Raw genomic sequence first — 27,145 nt, forward strand, 5'->3', positions numbered from 1 at the left:
GCCCGTTGGCTTATGAAGACTAACGTGAATTCTGTGAGGTAGGGATCTTGGTGTGGAATGACATAAAAAGCACCTAGCACCCCTGGTGTCTGATGGAATTGCCAATGGGGAGAATGCAAGAATGTGGGTGCTTGCATCTGAAATACTTGACAGCGGGGGTTACAATGCTAAAGTAAAAGCTGTATGTTAGGACATGAACTTTGAGCACAAACTGAAGAAGAATGCCTGTGCTGAAGCCTGCCGAAGGAATACCAGTTGTAAGATTACTTCATCTGCTCTTACCAGCTATACTTGTATGACTCAGTAACTTATCTCAGGTGTGTGGTTTTTGTTTTTAGTATGGTAAGTGTTCCATTTTTTTTTTTTTAATTAAGAAAGACTTTATTGAATGACGGGATTCTTTACTGCCATATTGGCAGGTGCAAACTAAGTGAAAGTGCAGTATGGATCTGTTCCTGCCCAGGTTTCATTTGGTCCTGGTGACCTATGGATTAGGATAGCTTTTGACTTTTTTCTTTTTTTCAGATTTTTTTTTTTTTGTAGTTCTGGTAGTGCAGTCTGGTACTGCACTCGGGTGGGGGGGGGGAGTTGTGGGCATTTTCTTGAAGTACAGACCCTGGTGGTCGTGGGTTGCCTCAATATGCAGTTTCTTGTCACCAAAATTAATCACAATAGCTCTATATCATGTGTTCTGTAAGACAGACAACAAGGGTTTGTTGCTTACAGAGTGGGAATAATGGACTTCTAAAAGGCTGTGAAGAAAGCTGAAGAGGAGACATAGTAATGTACTTTTTTTTTTAATTACAACTTAGTACTGAATTGTAAGAAAAGTCCCCAAATCAAAATGTCTTTGGACATGGGTCACAAAGACCATCTGTTAATTGTAGCAGAGAAAAGTGATTCTGTGTATGGCAGTGTAGGTACGCAAAGCAGGTAACTATTTGGGGAATCTGGCCCGTGTGTATTTTGTTTCATCTGCATCTTTGTCACTGAGCACTTGTTTGAAGCAGGTGGAATGTCTAATGATATGTGGAGAAATAGCCTCTTAGGGGAATGGCTAGGTGCACACAGTTAAAATTTTCTGTCATAAAAGGAAGAGGTTTCTTTATATGTGTTTTTTTTTTTTTTTTTTTGATTTCTTTTTCTCTCCCCAGTTAAGTGTGTTCACAGATTCTTCATGTTTGAAGTGCTGGTTTTTCAACACATCCTGTGAGAGCTAAATAACATCATTGTGTAAGGGGGTGAAGGAGTCTTTAGAATATATATGTATATATATATTTTTTTTTCCCTTAAAAAAAAGGTATGAAAATGGACAGCTCCGTTTGTCTGCTGCTCCTGCAGCTCCGTGTGCTGTGGTTCCACTTCTGTAGTACTCTGCCCAGAGCTGGCTGGGTGAAACGCACACCCCAGCTGCACACCTTTCCTTACCAGCTGCAGCAGTTCCTTCTTCTCACCCCATTAAAATAACAATTTTCTTTCAGAATGCTACCGTGTAATTCTTCTGTTTGTTTAGCTGCAGCCAGGTGAGTTCTCTCTCCTAGAGAGTTTATCCAGTGCACTTTGTAATACAATATTCTATTCAAACATTGTTTTTATATCAGAAAGCATTTGTATTTTAGTAAAATGAATTGTATTTGAAGTAACAGTTGCACACATGATGAAGCTTCATAGATCCTTAAATACTGTATCCAGCATGGTGTTTCATAACCATGGAACAAACACTACAAAAGCACATCATTTTTAAAGTGACTAATTCATGTACAGGACCCATAGCTTGCTTTTGTGATGTGAATGTATTCTTGAGAAGCAGAAAGTTTATCTTTCTCTAAAAACCAAACAAAACCAAGTAACAATAACAAAAGTACATCCAAACAAACCCAAACCTTTCTAAGAGGAACTTTACATAGCCAAAAAGTTGCAGTTGTCCCCTTTGTACTTAAAGGATCAATGCTTTAGTATACCTAAGTATTTTGCTTAGTAATACTTGAGTCTCTGTTTACCATAGCTTGTTAAATTGTTTGTTCTTAACTGTTCATTAAGGACAGGAACTGAATAGTGTCTCAGACTGAAACACTAATAAAAATCACTGTTTTTATAAAGCTGCTCTTAAGAAAAGTTTATGGAAAACTTTTCTGAATCTGCTACACTGTCAACAGTCTCTTTAATCCATGTAACGTAATTGGATACTCTTGTATACACACCGTACTTTCCTCTTTCAGCACAGCCCTCGCCCCAGCTTACAATGCCTAAAAGAAACCAAGTGTTGTGGTAAGGTACTGCAAAAGGGCCGCCACTATCGCCCTTGCAGCTGTCTGCAGCTTCAGTGGCATAGCCTGCGCAGAACATGTTATCGGTAATGATCCTGTCCATCGCCTGCTGACACGTGTCCATGTTTACAATGGGCAGCCTGACTTTCATGAGGAAGCGTAGAGTTGAACCCCTGGCGTGAGTGGCGCCCCATCCGCTTACCATCCCTACAGTGCCCTCCTCAGACAGCAGAGCTGCCAGGTTAGGGCTAGGAAGGCAGATGGGAATTACATACTCGTTAAAAACAACGTCACTGCTCAAGTACAGCAAGGCGATGTCACCGTTGTAGTCATTTGAATCGTAATGGGGGTGTGTCCAGCTCCGTTCCACGCCAATCTTCTGTTCATTCAGTTCTCTGCGATACTTGTCAAAGTCGCCTGTGGTAACAAAAAGTTGAAATGTGAAGTGAACTGTAAATGGCCTGGACTGTACCTTCAGGGGCTAAAAGGAAGTTCAGTGGATTAATGCTTTGACCTTTTGTCCCAAGAAGAGAGAGATGAAAATGAGAGCAAGCTCTGTAAAATAACCTTTTATATTGCAGATGTGATCCCGCAAATCAAACTTTACAGTTTGCTCTTTAGGGGCAACACAGAGTTGTTGACTAGATAAATAACCATTTACAGAGAATAGGGATTCCTGGGTGGGGATTTTACCATAAATCCTGTCAATGCCTTTTAGCAGGAACTGTATTTTGAACAGTTTGTCTAGCCTTGCAGGGGGGCTCAGGAATATGACAAACATTAAGATGCAGTCATGGATAAAGCTGAAGAATTGTTTCTTACCAGTTACCAGTGTTGTATTCTGTTTGTTCTTGTTGCACATTTCTTTTCCTGAGGTTTCAAGCACAAGACTGTATTTATGGCAGCACTCCTGCTATTGTAACTTGTGCTGTAGTACATTACCAGGGCACAGGTGCAGTTCTTGGCAATAAAAAGTGGGCCTCTTGGTAAGAAATTAATCTTAAAGCTCTCTTGAGAGTAGACCATCAAGCATCCTCCTTCCTTCTGAGAGGTGCCCTGGCTCAGGCACCAAACACAATGAGTTTGTAGAAATGGGAGACAGAAAAATGTAAATTTCTGCCATACAGTGTCAAATTCTGGTGAAAACAAAAGGGACTAGCTGTATACCTTTGCACCTAACTGTTGCCAAGGAGGAGGCAGAGTAAATCCAAGTCTGCTTGGATGTGTCTGGTTGTTTTTCAACCAAACCTTGCTTATGTACAATGCAAAACATAATTTAAGAGCTTACCTCTAGGTTTATAGAACATACAGCGCATGAACAGTACTTACCCACAGTAACATGGTGTGGCCTAATGAGGTCGAGGCAGTGAGCAGCTGTGACCACCCAGCGGCTGTTGATTAAGCTCCCTCCACAAAAACCATTTCCTCCGCTATTTCGGATCAAAACCTGTATGGAAGAAGAGGAGCAAAGTGTTATTGATCAGTGCAGCTACCGAAGCAAAGATGGTAACACTACAACTAATGAATCAAAAACCTGTGAAGAGCAGAAGCTTACGATGACCTGAGCTCAATAAAGTGAAGGAGGAGTGAGCAGGCATTCATCCATGGAAAAAAGCATCTGATTTTGTTTCAACGTATGGCTTCAAATTGGTTCAGGGGGAGCGGTGAACTAACGAGGTGTATTCCAATGAGACTGGTTTAAAAAGACACCTGTGGTTGTCTTTATGAACAAGGAATAGAAAAGGCTTTTTATTTTTTCCCCCTTGTCAAGTTAAAGTGGAAGCAAGAGTGGAGAGAAATAAAATTTATTTTTCCTTTTACTACTAATAAGCTTTGGAGTAATATACAGAGAAGAAAACGAGACATAGAAACCCAGTCCTACTGCTCGGTCTTAGTTTATCTTGTCTATGCAGAATGATATGCGCCTTCAATGCCTCAAGTAATCCCTGTTATTTCACATTGTTAAACTGAGCAAAAATCTTAAAATGGTACGCAGCAGTTCCAGTGAAGGTAATCGTCAAATGGTAGAAAAGGCAGCAACAGTCTGGTCTAGTACCTTGGTCTAGTGCCTACAGTAATGTCATGTTTTACATATGCCTTATTGACTTAATTCTGCGTAATTAATTCTGGTAATGCTTCTAATTCTCACCAATAGTGCTAGAGTAAAACACTGAAAAGTAGCAAAGAAAACAACCTGGAAAATTCTGTCTTAGGAGATAAATAGCAAGAATGGAAAGTGTTTGAAAGATCCTTTTTAAGAAGGGGAAAAAATAATCTACTACCCCTAATTGAGATCATGTAAATTTAAAACTTCCGTGGTGGTAACACTTCGTATTTGTAGAAGAAACTCTATACTTCAGCAAGCATTCAGCCCGTAGTCCCCTCTTGCACCCCAAAATCAGGGCTCATTTGCTTAAGTGGCAAGGGGTAGTGTTCTTATAAGAGGTGTGTAAGATGGTGGAAACCAACACGGTAGCGATGCTTCAGCTTGCAAGAGTGCAAAATGAGTGCACTGTCCTTACACGCTGAATTTATTATTGGTCCACCTGTAAAACACCTCTGGATGTGTGGAAATTGAAAAATGTCAAATTAAAGCAATAAAATTGATTGACAGAACCCTGAGGTTTTTTTACATCAGTACGTTAACCTTCTAAGCAGAAGCCCAGAAATAAAAAAGTATATGGAAGGAATGGAGACAATATAAATAAGCAATAATTAGTAACAACGGAGGACACGAAAAAAAGCAGAATAGTGGAAATAAGGGAAACACTTCAGCCAAGTTCCCCAGTTTGCCACATGCCACTTGCCTTCAGTTTGGAGCCCTCAGTTTTACCTTCTTACCTGTAACAAGCATGAAAAGCTCAGTACACGAGTCTCACCTGATGACAGAAAACTTTTGTGAATATACTATCAGCCATTCCAAAAAGAGTCAAGCATCAAGAGCCTCAGAAACAAAGAATCTGAATAACAGAGCAAGAAAAGCTCTGATTTACTTAGGTAAGAGAGAGCATACTAAGGTCTGAACACAGAAGTGCAGAAGACAAGGCTGGGGACAAGGGAGAATGATAAAGATGACAACTAAAAAGAACTGCAGAAGTTTGAGTTTTCTTTAAAAAAAAAACAACCAAACAAACAAAAAAAAAAACAACACATGCTTATAAGGTAAAACCTGCAACAGATGTTCCCCATGATAAAGAAAGCAAGCATTCTGTTTTGGTATTATTACCTGCCAGGGGCAATGTCCACGATGACACAATGTTCCTCCAGTTACCCTGGAGCTGTCATGCTCTGAGCTAGAGCTGACGTTTGGCTGGTTGTGCTGAGCCATGCCTGAAGTGTTCGTGGCATCACTGCTCTTGTTAAGCCCATCGCACATGGTTTGAATTGCCCTGGTTTTGTTTTGGCCCATGCTCTGCCCTCTTTGGTTCTGCCCAGAAGCATTTTCCACTGTTTCTTCCTGCCTGGCAGCAGCTGCTGTGGTCTCGTTCTGCTGTGCAGGGCCCTGGGGCGGCTCACTCCACCGCAGCCCAGGCCTGGCTGTCCCCTCCGTGGCCGCGGGCTCAGGGGCAGCCCCTTCCTGCCCCAGCTGCTTCTGGGTGCCAGAGTCCACCGGCATCTCGGTGCAGCTGGAAGCATCTACTCCCACCTCTGGTCCAGCAGCATCCTCCATAATTGTGCCTTGCTCAGAAGCATCCTGTAATGTTTCATTTTCCCTGACAGCGCTTAGCTCCACCTCAGAGCGTTTGACTGTGCCCGCCGTGCTCTCATTCCACGTGGCCACATAATTCCTGCTCTCCCTCAGCTCCCTTGGGATCCTTGCTTGCCACAGTGGCTCCTCTCGCATGGCATGCCTGGCTTTCATCAGGCCACACGGAAAGGGTCCTGGAGGGAGCAAAAAAAAGCTTTGAGCTTAGGCTGCTTGGTGTGGGGTCACACAAAAGCAGTACTTCTGTCTGAGAAAAAATCAAACTGACTGTAAGAGCCCAGAAACAACACGGATGCCTTGATGTCAAGCCCACGCCCCCCAGTCACCCGATCAAGGTGCATCGAGTTAATTAGTGAAAATCCCAGCACATGGCCAGGCCTCTTCTGAGCCACCGGCGTCAGCCCTGGCTGGTACCACAGAGCCGCCTGCCAAGTGCTCGCTTCAGGACAGAAGGGGAACCCACGGCACCTGATGTGACACGAGTGTTGGTGCCCTAACACGGACTTGGGAAGAGCCCGCGCTGCGGTCGGGTCCCTTCTCCTCAGGAAGCTGCAGGGTAACAGCAGCACGCAGGGAAATGGCTCTGAGGCTACGCTGCTGTCCAGACCGTGCTGCCCCTGGGCCCCTGCATTTTTTTTTTTTTTTTTTTTTTCAGAAAAACCTAAGGTGTACCTTAATACTAAAGGTAAATAAAACTGACATTTTCAATGCATTAAAGCAGCTACACAGCGTGTAGCTCTTCCACAGCTAGTGAAGAGAAAAAGAAAAGGCACCGCCTGCCAATCTGTGCCTTGCCTAACGCAACAGCTGATCACACCTCACCTGCTTGCACGCACCTCTTCCCGTCCTCGTGCAGGGTGTAGTCCTTTGTGCAGGAGCATTCCACATGAAAGGAGCGACTGCTGTCCCTGCAGTACTGCCAGCACCCACCGTTCTTATACCAGCACTCGAACTTTTCTGTGAAGGAGACAGGCGGCCGCTGGGTTAGTGCTGCCAACAGAGCCTGAGCAGCTCGTAGCTGCTAGCACTAGGGAAGAACTGCGTCAGAACGTAGAGAAAATGCTGCTGAAAACTGGGATGGAAACAGCAGGAACTACTCACAAGCCCAGAAAAAAAACACCCTGATCTGTGTAGTAAAACAAGCACGTTGCCGTGTCTACTTTAGTTGTCCTGTGTTTACCATTTTATTATTTATTTGTCTGCTTTGTTCCGAGGCCACAGCTGAGCTCTAGGCCTTTCTGCCTGTAAAGCAGGAGTAGTAACATGCCTGGAAGACCCCACGCTTCTACATGCATCCACTTTTGATCCTTCTACAAACTAATTTGTCTGATGGATTTACTCAATAAAATTAAAAAGAGAACAGGGCTTCACCATGAAATATAAGGCCTCATCATGAAAGACCGCCAGTGCAGGCTTCTATGGAGTTGCTGAATTTATCATTCTAACACGATAAAAAGAACTAATTCCCTGCCCTTTCTTGGGAGAAGATGGGAGATGGACATGTGCTTTCCTCTAGGCTTGCAAAGCTCAGTAGGGGCCCAGAACTGCAGCTGCTGTGTGACACAGGCTGTGCCACCCTCCTCTGCACAGCACAGCTAGAAGCAGCTACAGGCGCTGTCTTGACTCCCTTTCTAGGATGGTGTTGCCCCAGTGCCACGTCCAAAAACGCCATTCTAATGTGTTAATCTTAAACAGCAGACCAGATATGTACGGGACACATGAAGTCAACACTGATAACCTCAGTAAAAAAGCCTGTGCAAAGGTTCAGCTCAAGTGTCCAAGGAACAAATTCCAGCCTTAACCCTTCCTTCACAAAGAACGTCAAAGTGTGTGTTCCTGTACTCACCTTCTTCACAGTTGTCTCCTCCAAATTTTGGGGGGCAGATGCAAAAGTAATTGTAGTGTCTTATTTTGCAGACTCCACCATTCTTACAGGGATTTGTACTACATGGATTTAAACCTAAGGAGAAGAAACAAGCCATAGCGTAATTCCAGGAATTAAGAGAAGTGTGTTTTTTAACTTCCACATAATTCTTTGTATCCAGAAGGAACACAAGAAATAGATTTTTTTTTTTTTTAAAGAAATCCTTTTATACCTACCTTTGTAATTGAACCAAAACTCCATCTGCAAGAAAAAATCACAAATAATAATAAAAATAAGTAAATAAAAACCAGTCATTACATGGCCATACTGGCTACTTGTCATTTAGAAAACAGTCTGTTTAGGGTGCGTGGTAAGATTTTGATTAGAACAATGAAATATATTCTTGAAGCAGATCTTTTAATCAACCCCATGCAGCTCTCTTTAGATCAGCCACAGAACGCATAAACTGGATTGTACTGGGATGAAAATCAAACAAAGCTTAAACCCATAAATCCTGCAGCCAGTGAAAGGTCTGTGGCACCATCCTAGCAGTTTGAAGTGTACCCCCTGCACCTTCTACCCAAAATGTGCCTATGCAAGGCCCTCAGCATCAACTGCTTCACTCTTAAGAGCCATTTCTACTGCATAGTACTTACCACCTGCTACATGGATGCCACCTAAGTAACTCAGGGTAGAGAGAAATCAGGCACCTCTAATTAAAACTGCAGTTCCAACTCCTGCTTCAGCAGAAAGGTCCCAGCAGAAGGCCTGGAGCCCCACCTCCCAGCTGGGTGCTAGGAGGCCATGAGACCAAGGTGCTCCTCCTACGTATTTGGAGGGATCTGATGATCATGATCAAGCAGGTGCCCTCTGAAAATGCCAGAATCATGTTCGTGGACTGAGGCTCTGACTAAAGTAAGCTTTGTATACTTTAAAGGAATTGTGTTAGCATTTATCTAACAAACTGATAATTACAGCACTTGCTTAGAAAGCAAGATCTCACAGACTGCCTTGACTGACTATGTCCTGACTACGAAGCTGCAGAATCCATAGGGACCAACCTGCCAGAGTCAGGCAGGCTGCAGCAGCTTGGCAAGGATTGCTGCTGGTGCCTGTCAGAGCTAGCAGGTTTCTCAAGTGAACATCTCTGCCTGTTTGCAGCTGTAAGCTTGCCAGGATCTGGCAAGGGCCAGAATTCCAGTCTGAAGCAGCAGCTTTTCCACCTCTTCAGTGCACGGATCTTCCAAGGTCCTCATCAGAGGCACCTGCCCAGAAAGGGTAGGTGAAAAATAAAGGGTGCCCCTGGGCACCTTATACCCAAAAAGCAGCCCAGGCTCCTTGCACTGTTCTGGACAGTCCTGTAGACTGGATGCCTGAAGCCAAGTGCTGTGTGACCTCCTTTAAGCAAAGAGCTGCTGAGGAAGCCTCTCTGTTCAACAGTGCAGACATCGGTTAAATGTGCTGGTTAACTGGAGACAGTAAGAGTGAAGCAATTAATGCCATTTTAACTTTTGCAAGACACAAAAATTACCTCTTTCTGAACAAGATTAAGGCAAATGGACCATGTAGTCCCAGAGTAAACCAGCATTATGTTGTAACCAGAATATCCACACTGCAAGTTCATTAGGAATATCTACCCCACTTCCCTTACACCTTCCATCTAAGCCCAAATTGCCTCCACACATTTTCTGCATTGTGTTTTTATAGCTAATTAAATAGTGGGAACTTTGAGTAATACACAAAAATAAAAAGGATAGAATATTTTTTCCTATTGGTAAGTCAGTTGCAGTTAGAGTGCACGGTTTATCTTTTGGTGGAGTCTTGCTGAGGGCAATTCCTTGTATCTCACCATTAATTTCCTCACCGTTTTCTCCTGTGAATGGAAGATCTCCTTAGCCTCCTCAAACGAACACTTTTCCTCATTGCATTCTCTCTCCAAGTTCCCTGGACGAATCTCTTCCAGAAAATAGTTACCACGCTTCTGAACTTTCAGCACCTCATGTGCTTTGTCTCTTGCCATGAACACTAGAAAAATGAAATCAAACAGTTAATGCCAATGGAAGACCACAAACCTGCATCATTACAGTAGTAGCCATGCATGCTTTCAGTTAGACAAACAAAATAAAGTATAGGGGAAAAAAAAGCAAGCTATGTAAACAGCACAACTGAAAATAAAATTAGTCTGTGTCCTAACCAAAGGCAGTATTGGTTTAAGCTTTATTTTAATGGATTTAGAAGATCCAGCTCATTTAAAAGAACCAGATCCATGACTTTGAGTTTTTTTGCCCCCCCCCTCCCCCCCCCCCCCTTTTTTTTTAACTGTGCCAATCACAGGCACTGTAACTGAAGATTTACGAAGGGAAATAATACTAAATTTTCTTAGCTTGCTTTCTCCTGTGGAAAGGGCTTAAAAACTTTAATAGAGCAAGAGATTTTAGGGATAGTCTTATATAAAGATTTGATGACCCTCATAAGGAAAAACAAACAAACAAACCACAAAACCTACTATTGTGTTTCTCCTTAGGTAATTTGCAAGTCAGTGGCAGTCAAGCTGTGGCTGTCAGCATGCCCTGTCACAGCACCAGCAGCACTGGCTGTGTCTCAGGAAGAGACCCGATTGCAGAGCAGCTTCCATTAATTCAGAAACTTCCCACCTCTGTGCCGCTTGTTGGAGAAATTCAGACACCTTGCCCCAGCCTTGGCAATGACATTTAGAAGCAAGAACCTGCTGGTTCACTACTGGGACTTGTAGACTAGCACGGGAATATTTTTTCCTCACAAAACTCCTGAGTATTGCAGCTTCTTTGGAGGTTGGCTGTATTTTTCTGCCTAACTCCTTCCTGATTCACAGTGATTACTAGTTGCCTGGCTGCGTGTGCATCTGGAAATAAAGCTGAAAGCAGAAATTTGGTTTCTATCCAATGTCACCTTTTTAGATGTTCAGTAATGACGACTTTACAGGTAGCTACTGTGGACACAATAGTACAGATGCCACTCCTTCATTAAAATAAATACATGAAGTGTCAGTTTTGCACTTATGTTCAGTTCATTTCCACTTCACAAAGCTATCTGCTGCAATGGCTCAACAGCTATTAGTGCCAACAAATTAAGCAAAGAGCGGCCAGAAGAAGGAATGCAGCAATAAGGTCCTCCCCATATACCTCCTGCTGCTGCTACCAAGCCTTTGCTATTGCATCTCAAGCTGAAGCACAGTGACCCCAGGATTGTCCAGCCAGGATGCTCTGAAGGAAAGCGAGGGCTCGTGCAGCCCTTGTGGATGTACTGGTACCAGGTGCCATCTCGAGTACCTCCAGACAGTCACACGTGGTGACTAAACTGAGCCCTGAGTCACTACTTAGAGTAGAAGGAAACTTCTGTCTTTCTGTTAGATGTCCAGAAGTGGGGATCTATATCTAAACCCATCCATCTGTGAAAAAAAAATGATGGTAAGAAGTGTTTTAAGAAGTATGTTCATTCTCTGACAATGAGCCCACTTTTGCAGATGGAGCATAAGTTGACACATTTCTTTGCAGTTGCAGGATCAGTCTTTACAGCAACAACTGAAACTCTAGAATAATCTCAAATTGCTTCATTTCTAGGCACCCAGAAACAGCCCACAATAACTCTTAGCTGAGAAAAGCTTTGGACAGATCCTGATGACCAGTAAAGGCAAAGTTGTCTTTCACCTGGAATTACCTTTTATCACCCTTTGAGTTCTGCAGTAATCTTTAAGGGATCTACCAGTTTTAAGTACCATCGCATAGAGGATATGCCTGTTGTAAAGCCCTCTGGCTTGCAGATACCACTTCTACTACTGGTATCTTCTGCTCCTCCTCCCTCTGCAAGGATGGCCATAATGACCTGTGAGATCCTGCACATTCTCACACGTGCTCAAAAGCTCTCTGAAACCATTTCCAAATCCTTTACAACTGTAGTAAAATCAACATCCATCCAAGAACACAAGTTGAAAACGCCTAATTTTAGCTTCCCAAATTTAAAAACATTGCCATGCAAATAATAATTCAGATTTTGGTTCCAATGTAACAACAGGATACAAGAAAAACAAGATAGTGGTCTAAGAAGGAAGTTAGGAAAGGCTGATTTCTCTCAGAAATACACACAAGTACTCGTTTTTCTCTGATGTATTTCAAGAAGTGTTTCTTGAACCTGTAGGACCTTGTGCTGAGATTCTCACAAGAAAACAATTAGGTTAAAAATGTAATTTGGTTAAAAATGTAATTCAGAAGCACCTACCTGAGTACGGACAGCTGCTGTTGACAGAGCACATTAACAGGAGAAACATCACAAGCGAGGAACTGCTCTCCATTTTACTGAGCATTCGGAAAACTCTGACTTTCCTTCAGAGGGAAAAGGTGAATGAAATTGGTATATGGACACAAAACCAGCAGGGGTGAATTAGACTGCAAACAAGACAAAGACAAAACGAAGTGCAAGCAAGAGGGCAAGGGAAGGGAGAAAGAGGGGAGAAAGAAAGCAAATTCTACTGAGCTCATTTCAATGGGATTTCCATTGTTCTCTAACACTGATGTTGCACACTCTAACAGGAATCCCAACAGTTTGCAAGGCAAAATGCACAGATTGACCTAGCCCAGGAAGTGGCACAGGGTCTGATCCAAAGCCCACAGAAGAAATAAAAAAGCTGTGATGAACATGGCAGGCTTGGATCAGGCCCAAACTGAGCAGAAGCCAGTTCCAGCCCTAAAAAGCCCTGTTTGGACTGCGAAGGATCCCAGGCTGAGGTCTGAGCTGCACGCTTCAGCCAGCAGCTTCTGACGGCAGCGCCTGTTGTGCAGTTCCTGAGGGTCCTGTCAAGTAAAATCACATCTCCAAGCTCCAATTAGGAAACCATTTACCACATACCTGGCAGTAAAAATTACATGAGAGAAGTTTGCATTTCTTCACATTACCTTCACAGGCTGAATAATTTATGGGGGCTTGACAGCACATACCTCTTTGGTAACTGTGTCATCTTCCAAAAAACAGGCTCAGAATGCATTCACTTTTACATAGAAGCATGCATTTATACTCTCTTTCTTTCTTTTTTTTTTTTTTTTTATATTTTTATTTTTATTTTTAGGGGAAGACAGGAGAGATATTTGGATGCACACCAGGAACAGCCATGAGGTCAAGAGGTTGATCATTAACCAGTCACAAATATTGACAGAGGAGAGACAACCTTCTGGCTTCTCTGAAACTGACTTGCAATCCAAAATAGAAAGAAAATGGTGTTTCTACACACATATATATGTAGTTGAACTAAAAAGTCATTAAAAACATCCTCTAACAATAAAAGCCATTTCTTTGTAACAATGCTCTTCAGGAGAATTTCTTTCTACAGAAGATTTCTGACACTCCATCTTCTTTCAGGAGGTAGGATCAATTGATCTGGGAAATACGTAAGCTGCTCTTTGAAATCTGTAAACTTGTGAGTGTGTAGGAGGATTTGTAGCAGTCACCTGCAGGAAGGCAAATATTGCCTGGTAACAATCACAGCCATTCACTGACATCATGATTTCTGCCTTTAATTAAACCCATGCTTTACTAGCTTTGAACACAATACCATTTTTCCTTGTAACTCAATGTCTAGCAATGTCAGGTTTTGCAGAAGCTTGTATTCTTGGTACAGGCCTCGTCTGGAAGGCTGCTGCTCAACGAAGTGTTATTCTTTAACATGTTGATCCTTAAGTCCAATACCAATTAAAAAATGGGAGGGGAAAAAAGGACAAAGAGAGACAGAGACGGGGATGACAGAGACAGGTGGCTGGATGTACTCTTCAGTTGCAGCTTACCTCCAGCATGAAGCCGTTGGCCTGTCTGTTGCTTCTTTTATTCATGAATCAACTGCAGCAATTGCTAAGGAAGTATGTGAGCAGCTTGTAAGTGAATAAGACTGAGTCTACAAGCTTAAGAGATATTACAGTTCTTTGCTGATAGCATATTAATTTTCTTACAAATTCTAATACAATTTTGTCACAACTGAGTTGTTTTTTCATTTAACCTCATCACAAGAGCAGACTGACATTCTTCGCTGATCCAAACACGGGTCCAAATATTGACTGTATCACTACAGCAGAGTTGGTTTCACCTTATATCTACAAGATTAATTATATTTAGCAGGCTTATATGCCAAGATTAAAATCAAGTACAAATTGTGTTTGTATTGAACTTCATTTTGACTACTGCAACTTCCTATGAACTTACTGGTGCTATATATCTTTGTTCACTGGTATACACACATGTATAGATATAGATGCAAACACACATACATATACGCTAAAATCTATCAATAAGTATTCGGAATGCTAATTTAGCCTGCAGCTGATTGTGTTTAATAGAATAAGAATGAACAAAAGAGTTTGCCTAGCTTGCTGATTAGATGAGATTTACAGACATTAGGATAAATAGAGCATGCAAGAGTTTGGAATTAAACCTCTTTTTTGAATAACAGCAGAGTTCCCACTTCTAAGGACTGGTAAGGAACTCTGGTGGGGTAAAATCAGGCACTGGATTTGCAAGCAATAGCAAATATGGAGATGTACTGACCTGCTGAATCGCTTAACCTGCGAGCACTGGATTAAGACAAGCATGAGTGGAGGCAGTGAGGAAGTTATTAACACTACATTTTGTTGAAAGAAAAAGTATACAAATACAGAGCAAACCACAACAGTCATTGTGGATATGCTAGAGTAAAGCTGAAATGACAGAACTGTATCACTAAGTTTATTTTTGATTCATTTTTTCCTAAATAGATCTCTCTGTTTCTCCCCCCACCCCAACCAATTCAGTCATTTTTTACTTAAAAGATTGGTTGGACCACAGACTATCTTATTTTCTACAATGCTGTACAGCCTCTCAGCCTAATAGGGTACTACTATCTCTTGCCCATAAGGCCTAAGCAGAACCATGCTATAAATAAACAACGTAACCTGGAGAAAGTACCAAGGAAAACACTACACAAGGTTAACATACACTCAATATTTAATACTGAAGATCTGACAGTACATTACACTGCATACTGTCACATAGCCACAATATTGCAGGCTCGCAGTACCAGTATCAACCCTTCCAAGAAGGTGACATCTCATCTATGTGCTGCTGGATCCATTCTAGGTACTGACTAACTTTGGTGTAGACTCCAAATTTCTCCTTTCTTCCACAGCCTTCACCCCAGCTCACCAGTCCTACCAAAAACCAAGTACCCTTATACTTAGTAATCATAGGGCCTCCACTGTCACCAATGCAGGCGTCTTTTCTGTCTCCTAAAGTCCCAGCACACAGCATGTTGTCAGAGATAGTATAGCTCATCACTTGTGCACACTCATTCCTGGGAACCATTGGGATCTCGATGTAGCTGAGGAGAGTTGAGTAATTCCTCTTTTCCAAATCACTTGTGCTGCCCCATCCAGTTACCATCATCTGTCTCCCGTGCCTTGTCAGCTCGTGCTCTGCCAGGTCCCGTGTGGGAAGGCAGATAGGGAGCGCGTATTTGTTATACATCACAGGCTCAGCCAAGTGCAGCATGGCTATGTCATTATCGGTGGTCTCCTTGGTGTAATTTTCATGGCTCACACATTTATCGACCCAAATGGTTTGCTCATTTGCCTCAGTACGGAGACGGTGGTATTTACCTGGAGGAGTGAACAAGAAGAAGAGAGATGCTCCTGAACCTTCTGATTTGTCAAAACAAAGGGAGCCTTCCTTCACCTTGGCCACCAAAGCACCTGTATTACAATGGGGCTTTAGGACTCTACTTCACGTTTTTAATTTGCTTGTAAAATAGACACTTGTTCATTTTATGTATTGGTTAACATTTTTTTACTTGATACACACATTGTAGACCTTCCAGATTTGCCTAATTCATGAATACACAGTGTACTAAATGGATTGGTATCCCAGAGCTATGAACATCAGTTGAGAGACTGAAATTGCCTTTGTATTGCCCTGTTGTGTTCTTATTACAGTACACTTGCTCAACTGAAGAGATCTTCTTGAGAAGGAAAACAATCTTCTTGGAATCAGCATTAAAAGCAAGGAGAGCAAGCATACAGCAAAACAAGACTACTTTACTTAAACATTACTTATTTTTGCTGTATAACCATTGTTTAGATTGACTGACCTTCAGGATTTAAAGGATAAACGTGACTGATTGGTAAGACTATTCCCTTCTAAAATCATGCATCTGTATTTTAAGGAATTTTTGATTCTCAGTTTCTATTTGTGCTACATGACCATGGACACTTCATAAGCCAAGCAGTCAAGCAAAAGTAAGCAGGAAACTAAGTTGAAAAGGGACAGAAAGGCAAGAGCAAGTCATTTGTGTGTGATACACTGGAAAAGACAGGAAAAGATCTCTGATAGAATGAGAAGTAGCCACAAAAAGCAATTAACAGTGGTTGCTGCATTTCTGCACTGTGCCATCAGTTAATTTAAGCTTACATCCAATGCATGTTTCAGTATTTACTGGATTAAAATACTTCTTTGGAGATCTGTCATCTTTGCACATTCAAGCTGCAGGAAGGCACGCATCTGAGCACATGAGATGGCAGGACACCCAGGCTGGCACCTCACCTCTGCCCATGCCGCAGGAGCGTGACAGTGGCATGCTTTCTTCTTTCTCAGTCCCTCTATAGGTGTGTTCAAAGTTGCTCTTTATTACCACCTTTTCAAATGTGTGCTTCACAATACTGTCCTTCACAGTTGTTGCCCCACCCAAGTAACTTTTTACTTCCTTCAATTTTACTTTAATCCTTCCAGACACAAACCTTAAAGTTCCTCTGACTTTGCATTACCAACATCTTCTGGAGCCTTTTGCTGCACTTGAACCTATCAATGGGGTATTGCTGCTGTTTTTTTTTTCTCTGTACAAGACTGAGAGTGTCTCCAAGCATAGGGACTTTATGATCCACAGCAGTTCCAGAAACAGATTCTCAAAAGACCCCATAACTCCAGCTTTGGATCTTGGACATCCAGACCAGTTATTTCTAAGGCTCTCATCTTGTTCCTTTGCCAACGGCCATTGCCATTTCATACCTGGCCTCGGAAGACATCTCAAACTACTGAAACTGCTTGAGTGATCACCTGTATCATGCAGTACCAGAGCCTGAAGGACTTCTTATTACCAAGCCATCACTCACAAATCATTTTTTTTCTGTGATCTCCTCTTTGTGGTGGCAGTGTCCCAGCACCCTGGGAATACATTTCCTTGCTACGTTCTCCCACCCTGCAGCCACTGCGGCAGGGGGCTGACTGGCAGATTTCTGAGGATAAGAGGCAGGGATTTTTTCTTGTCTTCACAGATACAAATCTCTACTTTAGGGCTCAGGAATAATTCTAGACTTGATCACTGTCAGAGCACTTCCTCTTGAAGAAGGCAGTTTAGCTGTGTAGGAGCTTCACGTGCTCTGTATACAAGCATGGCCGTGACTATCTATCCTGAGAGACACCTGTGAACAAGCAGGGGACAGTTCTAAGATGGGTGCTACTGTAGCAACAGTTCCCCCTGCACCCCTCATCTATCCGCAAGAGAATACCATTCTGACTTCCAATACACACCTGGACACAGAAAACCTGGAGCCTGTGTGAAAAGCATCCAGTTCCTCCCCCGCACCAAGGAGAAGCACAATCTTTTTGCTGCTAGCAGAAAAATATTGCTGTGGTGTTCTACATAAACGAGTAAATGTGGAACCTGTTTTCTGATGGCAGAGATGGCATTCTGAATTGATGCAGATATGATGACATTCACCTAACATCTTGGAACACACTTCTGGATGCAAGCTGGAGATGCAGGAACAAGAGCCACAAGAAGGAAATTTGGGACGTTCTCAAATTTATCTTCCAAAACTTCACCTACTCTGAGACCTAGAGGAGGCTGAGGGGAGACCTCATCGTGGCCTACAGCTTCTTCACGAGGGGGAGCAGAGGGGCAGGCACGGATCTGTTCTTTTTAGTGACCAGCGATAAGACCTGAGGGAATGGAGTCAAGCTGTGACAGGGGAGGTTCAGGCTGGGTATCAGGAAAAGGTTCTTCACTGAGAGGGTGGTTGTGCACTGGAACAGGCTCCCCAGGGACGTAGTCACGGCACCAAGCCTGTCGGAGTTCAAGAAGCGTTTGGACTGGGCACTTAGTCACATGGTCTGAATTGTTCGGTGGACCTGTGTGGTGCCAGGAGTTGGACTCAATGATCCTTGTGGGTCCATTCCAACTCAGGATAGTCTATGATTCTCCATTTCAGACACTAAGAAGCCATATGAATCCTGCTACAAGGCCACTCTCCAAGCTCATGAGCACAAACCCACATGCGAGCCTCCCCTCCAGTTTCAGTCTTACAGATCGTGAGCAGAAAGGTGCAGCAGGACGAGGCCGTAACATTGATGGGCATCCCAGACAGATGGAGGCAGGTCTAATATCACCTGTGCAGTCTTGATACAGACACATTCACTGCTGTCATCGGGCTTACATCTGCCCTCACAGACATGGCAATGTGTCTATTCAAAACTCTGTTCCATGTATCTCATGGTCTTAATGGTGGATATCTCTACAGTTTAGAACATGCATCCTCCTCTGATGAGGACTGCTTTCCTAGTTGCAGCAAAATGTCCAAAAGGTACATGTAAAAGGACAAACATGTTATGTTTAGGTGGGTCTTTAAAAAGTTCCTTTCTTCTTGACCAGGGACTTCTGTCCTGCATGCCCAACTCTTCTTCACCAACCCAAACCACAGTATAGGACCCTCATGTGGTTTCTATTTCGTACCAGAGTACGATTCCCCAAGACTTAACGAGGTGTTCTCAGTCTATGGCCACACACTTGCTTCTTCCTCTATTAACAAGGAAGGTCTTTTGGGCAGCTGGGAGAGGGGAAGAAATTTGAGCCCTTACTGGTGATTATCCTCACACTGTAAATTACTCTGTATGCTCACCCAAATTTTCCCACTAAACTATCTCCTTCAAATTACATCAAAGCTACATCTAGCACCACTGAGCATTCAAACACCACAACTAATGATTGCTTTTCCCTAAAACATTCCAAGATTCTTTACCAAGTTACCTGCACAGGTTCTCACTTCTTGGGCCTCACTGAAACCGAATATACATATGTTAAGTGATCACTTCATGGGGAAGAAAACTACTCAGCAGTAACTGGAAGTGCTTGGGGATGCAGTCTGCATGCCTATTTCCAAGCTAGCACATTGACTTCTACTTGATGTCCCTCTTTGGAAAAGATTAATATTCTGGCTCTAAAAGGACACAAGGATATATCACATGGTTTTTTACATTCATCTGTACATTGAACAGAGGATGATGGACGTAAACACTGCCACCCACACGTGCCTTAGTGTCTCACATCTCAAATGTTTGCACATCCTCAGTATATATGGAACATGCATACAGACAGCACATTTCAAGACCTTCCCAATTACTGAGAACAACCTCTCTTCATTAAAGGAGAAAGGAATTGAGCTGTTATGTCTCTAATGTCATCAACAGTAGACAGAAAATACTAATCCGAAAAATAACTTCTACTTAAATGTGAATTGAACACTGACTATTTTTGTTTGTTGAGAATTAGTATTGTATTCAGCAGAGGTTTTCTCATGCTTAAGAACAGCAATGCCAGTAATGGCAGTGTTGACGCAGTGCCTTTCCTGCTCTGCTAAAACCCTCTGAAGTAATGTTGTTCAAAGGCAGGAAGAGCTCTTGAGCTCAAGACTTCATACACGTTTTGTAAAGGGGGGCTTTTTTTTTTCATTACTGGAACAACCTTGAATACTTTCATCAACAGAAAAGTACAAGCAGAAGAGATTTCCCCAAATGGACTTTTCAGTCTTTCTACTCTATAGACAGTCAACAGTGCTCAGAAGACATCAGCCCACTTCCACAGTAAGGTTGATACAGGCTCAAATGAAATCCGGTGGTTTTACTAATCTTTTTTGTTTTGTGCTGAGGTGCATATTAAATTCTTCCTAGACAATCCACTCTGCCATCCAGGACTTCTGTCTTTATAACCTGCTGATCTTTCTCCTGAGACGATAAATGTTGGGAATTACAAAGTTGTATTTAAAAAAAAAAGGATGGATTTTCTTCCATACCAAGTCTTACTTTGAGACCCTCTCCTGAATCAATGCAGTGTGCTGCCGTTAGGACCCAAGATGGATGGATGAGAACACCCCCACACAGAAATCTCCCTTTGCTATTTTGCAGCATGATCTGAAACAAAGAAACAGAGAGGTCTGACACTGCAGGAAGCATGGCTCACAAAATACGGTACACGTTCATGCGAGGTCTCCTCTTTCTCCATGACACCCAACCTTCTCTGTAAAGCTATGGCTTATTTAGCTGATTAAATCGGCTAACTTGAATTTAGAACAGGCAAGGCTTATAAAAACAAATACCTGCAGAAGAGAAGAGATTACCTCACACTCCTACAATAATGCTGTTACAATACCTGGAGTGGGCATCAGGCAGTATAAGCTGCAGTGATTAAGTGTCATTCCCCAGCATGGAGTGACAAAGCAGGTATTTGTCATCACTATCCTCTCTCTTGACATTCTCGGGAAGGTAAAAAACTTGACAACAATGGCAAGGCCAAGAGTCTTAACAGATATTTCTTTTTGCTACTCCAACTTTTTGGTTGCTTTTGAAAGAGCTGAGCTAAGGAAATCTTAGCTTCATGTGACGCCACGACTAGCAATGTACGAGTCGCCCTGGAACAGGGAGGCAGGCAGAGCTGTTCCGGAACAGCATGAACTGTCTCTTGTGAAAGATTCTTTTCTCCTTACCTGCCAAGGGCTGTCTCCCCTTCTTCCTGCTTTTCCCTCAATGAGACGGATATTGAATCCTGCTTGGGTTTCAATGTAGTCCACTTTCACTCTTCCACAGGGGAATTCCACTACAGAAGATGCAGAGAAGTTAATTAGCATAGAACAGCTCACCCAACATAAAACCTCTTCTAAAAGCATTCCTCCGGCTTCCTAACCTACGCAATACAATCCATTGGCTTCAAGGAGTTCCCTCAACGCTTGCAGAGGAGGTACTTTTCAAATTGCTCTCTGTGTCTCCACGATGAAAACACAGGCACAGGTTAGACTATTAGCGGTCATGACGTGGATTTGAAGTGGTCATGAAGTGATTTGGGAAACACAGGCATGGAATAATTCTGCATGGAATGGATGTTGTGAAAAGTAGTACAAAGTGCAGTGCAAATACTTCTCCGGTAACCCCCCCCCTTATTTCACGTTTGAATAACCCTCTGTCAAATCTCCTGTGAACATCCTTCTCTTACCTACAGGCTTGCACATGGTATGGTCATTTGTCAGCTGGTACCCAGATGCACAGCTGCAATAGCGGCACTGGTTGGCAGGGTCATCCTTGCAGAAATGTTCACAACCTCCATTATCGACAGAACAGTTGGTGTATTTCACCTCTGGGGAAAAAAGGAACAAGGGGCATGTGAAGCTGGAAAGCCAGAGTCACAGGAAGGTAAAGTGGCAAAATGACATCTTGATTCAAGTGAGCAACAGCTGACAGTGGATTTGGGATGACAGCTGCAGGATTTAATGGCACTAGGGCCCTTCAGACAGAAAATAGACCTTGGTCCAGAGTAAGGCAGTGGGGAGATTGGGAACCCAGAGATTACTGTCTGGGCAGGCAGACTGGAGAACAGAAAATTCTCTCTCACTGAGTGCAGGTCAGATGGTGGAAAGCATTGATGATATATGGTATATGTACTCCTCATTAAATACACTGTGCAGCTTTTCTCCAGGGAAGACATTGTTACAGTAATGACAATAAAATATTGCAGTGGATTGTTTTTTTCTCTGTATTATATATATATATATATATATATATATATAAAGTAACATCACTCCATCACTCCTATCCCATTTTACAAAAAATATCAGAAATAGTTCTGTAAAACACAGATATCTCAGATCTTTAAACACTTCCCATGGCAACACAAACTTCACTTTGCTTTAGATAAGCACAGATAATCCTTCTACCACATCATGAAGTAACAGAATTCATCAATAATGAAAGCAAGCATTCTGTGCAATGCCAGAAGTGTCGATTGCTATCTACTGAGATCCCTGTCATGAAGAATGTCATTTTATCGTGGATTAAAGACAGCATTACCATAATTGCACAACACTCCCTCCCAGCCTTTGTTACAGATGCAGGAAAACTTTCCAATATTGTCCTTGCACATCCCATTGGAACAAGGCTGCGGCTCACACTGATCTCCATCTGAAACAGAGGCAGAAAAACTCAGCCCTTCAACCACAGCTCAGATCAAACATTAACATGAGCAGATCCTCCCCAGATTCCCAAGTACCACACACCATTTCCGCCACTGAACAGTGATAACTCTGTGGTCTTAGCCCAGACAAGGGCATTTCTTTAGGTTTTGAATTACAGCTCTAGAGGGATTGAGCAGAAGGGAACAAAAGAGCAAAACCTGTGGCAGACAGGGCAGAAGCAAGTTACTGCAGAAGTGGAGAGCCATGGTGGGGCTCCTCTTTGGACCCATGTCAGGCAGGGTCAGAGTATCAGCGATCACTTTTGACCAGTGCCCTTGCTATGAGAAGGTGACTGATGATAGACACAGATGCACCTGAATTTTTTAAGAAGTTGCATATACAATATGACAGGAAAACATTCTTTGCACACGTCATACAAAAGAGAATGAAAATATAAATCAGTATGTGATACGCGGCAGAAGGAAGGCGGAGTACAAGCTAACCTTGAGGAAACAGAGAGAGATGATTAGGAAAGTCTTTTACTTACCTACATATTTGCTCCAGAAATTTAGCTGTAGAGAAACAAAGTTTATATTAAAGCTAGAAGCATATTTATCACAAGCAAGGGATTTGAAGCGTATGATGGCTTTGGCCAACCCAGCACAGCATTCTAGTCAACAGCGTTGGTCAAATTCTTCTTGGCAGTATAGCAACATACACTACAATAAAACTGGCCAACCCCAACATTCATGCACTGCATGACCCTACTCACCACAGGTCCCCCCTGCCCTGCTCACAGACCCATCAGCACCACAATCCCTCAACATCCCATCCCTACAGACTTTATTTTCTCATCTCTTACTGCCAGGTAAGTCACCTGTGTTGCTGAAATAAAATCACACTTGTGCCTAGTTTGGCAAACCAGGGGCATTGTGAAGACTGTAAAAAGAATCTGGTGTCTGAGGGACAGCAAGGACTGGTTCATCATATGTATCTAGGATAGGAAGGACTAGGAGAAACTCAGTTTTAGCAAGAATAGCCAATGGGGTCAAACAGGGATTACCTAGCTGGGCCTTAAAACTCAAAACTGGGTCAGGTGGGACAGACATGAGCAACCAAGTGCTGCGGTGCTAACAAGCAATGGTATAACTTGGCAATTTCTGTCAAGCAATTACATTCAAAAACATGTCTCTACCTTAGGAGTCAGGAGGGCTGACAGCAAGATCTCCCACGTCCCAGTTTGCAATACTTTAACAAAACAATCTATTGGTTAAGTCTTACATTCCTCCTTAGAGAAGCAACTTACTGTTGCTTCCTTGGTTTCAAATATCTCACTGGCTTCCTCAAAGTCACACAGCTCTTCCTTGCACTCACGCTCCACAGAGCCTGGTTTGACCTCCTCCAGAAAAGAATTTGCCCGCTTCTGGATTTTCAGGACTTGGTTTGCATCTTTGTAGCTGTAAAATACTGGAAACAAAAATGTGAAAGCACAAGCAGGGAAGAGAGCTGGCTGAAAACTGCCAGCAGTCCTTCTTCAAGAACGCTATTCTCAGAGCAATGGCCCCTCTCCAGCACTGCAAGGGAGCTTGCTCTAGAAAACATGGCCTATCAGTGCCACGCTGCAGAAGCAAGCCCAAGCCTCTGCTGTGACGCTCAGCTTGCAGGCCTCATGGGCGCTACGTCAAGGCAGCCACCACGGCCCTGCACTGTCTGTTAGAGGAATCCAAATCCCTTAATGGGAACAATTCCAGCCACTCCCTGTCGCTGACAGGGAGCAAGAAACACACTTGCAGCAACTGGAAGAGCACCTGAAAAATGAAAACTTACTTGAGGTACTACACACTTGTGAAGAGCAGGCAGCCAGCAGAACACCTATGGTGACGAGCTTCCACATACTGCAGCAGAAGTCCTCTAAAAAAGAGAAGGTAGGTGTGAAAGGGACTGCACTTCTGAGCTGCAGCAAAACCCCCGTGCTGGAGACTGTTCTCTTCAGAGCTCAGCCATTTCCTTCATTTATTTTTCACACAGCAGCTCCCTCACGGAATGCTGTGTTGTGCCATGATTTTCTCTTTGATTTCAGCTCCAAAGCAGCCGCTTGTTAGAGGCTCTCCAGACTGGTTTGCTAGTTCCCTTTAACCCATCAGCAGCTTACCCAGAACATTTCTTGTCTGCCCAAGATCCTCTCCTTGTCATCAGACATTTTTTACAAGCTTTATGCTTCATTAAATAAAGCTGTACTGTGAAATCCTGAACGATACCATACTTTTGAAGCACTTACTGCTTTATTCAGTGTGAATCAGCGTCATCTATTCTTCCGCCATGAGCTCTGCTGGAACTTAGTTAATCCATAACTTCAGATATTTACTCTTTGGAGTGACATGAAGTGCTTTCTTTTTAGTCATTAAACAAACACGGCTCAGGGGGAGCTTGACAGTTTACCTGCATGTATGAGAAAATTGAAATAGTTGAGGCATCCTTTCTGCCTTTTCCAAATCTGTTTTGTGGTGGTGCTTTGTTGTTGTTGTTGTTTTGATTTTTCTTTTGACTCTCTGGCAAATAGTAATGATTATATTCAGTTTGAAAGTGTAACCACACCAGTGCGGAAGTCTCTGAGAGATCCCCACCTCAAAGCCCTCAGTCACTCCATGTGGACAGAGTTCACTATTTTATGTCTTTCCACATTACTTTCTCATCAAAGTTTCCACCACAAGAAGTCAAAGCCTCTAACCCTCCCTACAGCTGCCTGCTTTGAGAAGGCAGGGTAAGAAGCTTGTGCCAGCTCGCTGCATCTTTTGCCATACTGGATTAGCTCTCATGTGCACAAAATCTTTTAATGCATTTTGAATATTAAAGATTTTAGAGAAAAAAACACAATTCTTTTCAGAATTTTTCATGAATCAGAGATGGTACAAACCAGTGCTCCCCTTCTCTGAGGGCAGCTCTTGCAGCAGCACCTCTGCGAGCCATACAGCCTGTGACATCCTCATGCAAATTACCTGCACAACGTCGCGTCCCTCTGGATCCCGCATCAGAGAAAGTGCCAGCCCAGTGTCGGGAACAGGTAGGCTAGGCTTCCCTAGCATCTCAGCTCACATCTACTGACACTGTTTAGGACAGCTCCAACTGCTTGAAAAACTTTTTTCGTTTTCCCTTACAAACTTGGCCATGGACTTTTATCAAAAACAAGCTCTTTTTAAATACACAAAGTTCATATTTCAAAGTTCACCCATTTCAGACTCGTGCTAAAAAAATAATAAAAAACTAACAAAAAAGTGGCATCCAAAACTGCAGTAGTGAAAGACCTGAAGCTTTGCTTCAGCTTCTCAGCTGAGATTAATGACAGCAATTTTTTTCTGAAAATAAGTTTTATGAAACACACCTGACAACATGAAACAAAATAGGAAATCTAACAGGAATCAAGTGCGTTATTATGTATTCCACTTACTATACAAATAATATTTGTAGCTGACTTGGCTATCTAGAAATAGTGCTTTGTTGCCATATACATTTCATATTTTTCACTACATTTTTGCTTCCAAGACTTGGTATAGGTTGGCAACTTAGGACATGCACATCAACTATCAACCTAAAGCATTTAAAATCAATACATCAGCTTTTTAAGAACATTTTCATTTTCTTATTTTTAATCTTATACTCAGAAAGAATGAACTTAATTCTTCATCAGCCCTCGCATTTTGGGCTCTTGAACTCCTCCTTTGCCATTTCTCTTGCTTCCACAGAATATGTATTATAAAAGCCAACACTTGGGTTCTTGCATAATCATTTAACTCCAGGAGCAGGGGATTCCAGAAAAGATGCTTCAGAATACATAAAGATTTGCCCACTCTTGCATGCCAGGGAACTGTTTCAATCTAAACAATTACAGTGCTGGGCTTACTACTTTCTAAATGACTTTCGTTAAAAGAAGAACAATTTTTCTGCGGAGCACTACAGGATTGTAAGGAGGAACAAACAGAGAAACTTCATGAGACTGGTAAGACAGAGGAGGTTCCATGTCATTCTAATTAACACAGTGGAAAGTCCTAATTCACACAGTATTAAGAACAGACAGGAACAATCAAAGGAAATCACTTCCCCAAAGCAAAGAAGTATCATGGGTGTTTCAGACTTCATTGTTTAAAGATATCCTAGGTATAAAGCAGCCAAAAGCTTTGCTTTCTTCTTCTAGAGGAAATTTTCTGGAAGACTCTCCAATGTGTTCTCAGCCTTTAGCTTCTTCAGCAGGAGTGCTGAATCTAGAGTTTTTCCTAATTAAAATTGCAATTTAAAATGTAATTTTCCATAAATTAAAAAAAAAGAATATATATGTAAATTAGATTAAAATGTTAATGTTCAAAACTTTCTTTCCTTCTCAGTTAATCAGAATTCCTGTGTCTTTTAGGCAACACAGTTTACTATCAGCATCTACCACCTTCCACACAGCATTACTCAACAGTGAAGGAAGTGTGGCAAAGCTACAAGACCTAAAGATCCCAGCTCGTCAGCAACCCCGTTTTATGCTGCATCCAACAGTTCTTTCTACTTTGCCGTAACAGCTTTTAACCTGTAACGAGCCCAAATCTGAATAATTCACTGAGCAATACAATCACTAAGCATATTGCCTAAAAGTGCACTGGAGCCTCTCCCTTCAGGAGCACTACCAAGGTCTCCCTCACATCTTGGGTAATGATTTCTTGCAAAAATTGCAGAAATAGTGTTCTCTGAGCCACCTCTCCCCATCAACTTGTGTAAAAATAGACACTGAGTTCCAAACAGGCACTAAAAGGGGAAAGACTAGGTAGTATGCTCAGCACCAGATTAACCAGTCCACTGTTAACGCCTCTTGGAAAGCAAGTTAAAGCTTTAGTCCCCTATGGCTACTCTTCCTAAAAGAAATGGCCCTTGGAAGCCAAGGTTTTGCACAGCTCACACACGAGCACAGGATCATGTTGCCAGGAATGTAGAAACACTGCTCTGGACAGCCTGTGTGGCAGGTAGGCAGCTCAGAACATGTCCTCAGCAAGGAGCTGAAAAGTACTGCTGTAAATCC

The 27,145-nt window shown here is 42.6% G+C and overlaps 2 protein-coding genes across 8 annotated transcripts; both read right to left on the reverse strand.

Annotated features, from left to right (window-relative positions):
* Positions 1 to 1,893: 1,893 nt before the first annotated feature.
* On the reverse strand, positions 1,894 to 14,440 carry LOC118171342 (coagulation factor X-like). Of its 6 annotated transcripts, none has more exons than XM_035334380.1 (9): positions 12,903 to 14,440; positions 12,092 to 12,195; positions 9,702 to 9,862; positions 8,074 to 8,098; positions 7,820 to 7,933; positions 6,796 to 6,930; positions 5,494 to 6,149; positions 3,597 to 3,714; positions 1,894 to 2,684 (listed from the first exon to the last, which is right to left on the reverse strand). In XM_035334380.1, exons 2-9 carry the CDS (start codon positions 12,174 to 12,176, stop codon positions 2,107 to 2,109), a joined length of 1,872 nt encoding a protein of 623 aa, XP_035190271.1. In that variant the 5' UTR covers positions 12,177 to 12,195; positions 12,903 to 14,440; the 3' UTR covers positions 1,894 to 2,106. The 6 variants fall into 6 exon arrangements, with proteins under 6 accessions (XP_035190271.1, XP_035190270.1, XP_035190266.1 ...); XM_035334379.1 differs by having other exon boundaries at positions 12,092 to 12,258; XM_035334375.1 differs by having other exon boundaries at positions 12,808 to 14,440.
* A 378-nt stretch (positions 14,441 to 14,818) lies between these two features.
* On the reverse strand, positions 14,819 to 25,245 carry PROC (protein C, inactivator of coagulation factors Va and VIIIa). 2 transcript variants are annotated; one of them, XM_035334381.1, is made up of 10 exons: positions 25,092 to 25,245; positions 24,374 to 24,534; positions 23,923 to 24,006; positions 23,402 to 23,562; positions 22,643 to 22,667; positions 21,992 to 22,102; positions 21,141 to 21,281; positions 20,638 to 20,747; positions 19,948 to 20,065; positions 14,819 to 15,486 (listed from the first exon to the last, which is right to left on the reverse strand). In XM_035334381.1, the coding sequence occupies exons 3-10, from the start codon at positions 23,987 to 23,989 to the stop codon at positions 14,915 to 14,917; spliced, it is 1,305 nt and encodes a 434-aa protein (XP_035190272.1). In that variant the 5' UTR covers positions 23,990 to 24,006; positions 24,374 to 24,534; positions 25,092 to 25,245; the 3' UTR covers positions 14,819 to 14,914. The 2 variants fall into 2 exon arrangements, with proteins under 2 accessions (XP_035190272.1, XP_035190274.1); XM_035334383.1 differs by lacking the exons at positions 24,374 to 24,534; positions 25,092 to 25,245 and adding an exon at positions 24,248 to 24,360.
* Positions 25,246 to 27,145: the final 1,900 nt, after the last annotated feature.

This window comes from Oxyura jamaicensis, chromosome 9 (genome assembly GCF_011077185.1).
Source record: "Oxyura jamaicensis isolate SHBP4307 breed ruddy duck chromosome 9, BPBGC_Ojam_1.0, whole genome shotgun sequence".
Taxonomy (NCBI): Eukaryota; Metazoa; Chordata; class Aves; order Anseriformes; family Anatidae; genus Oxyura; species Oxyura jamaicensis.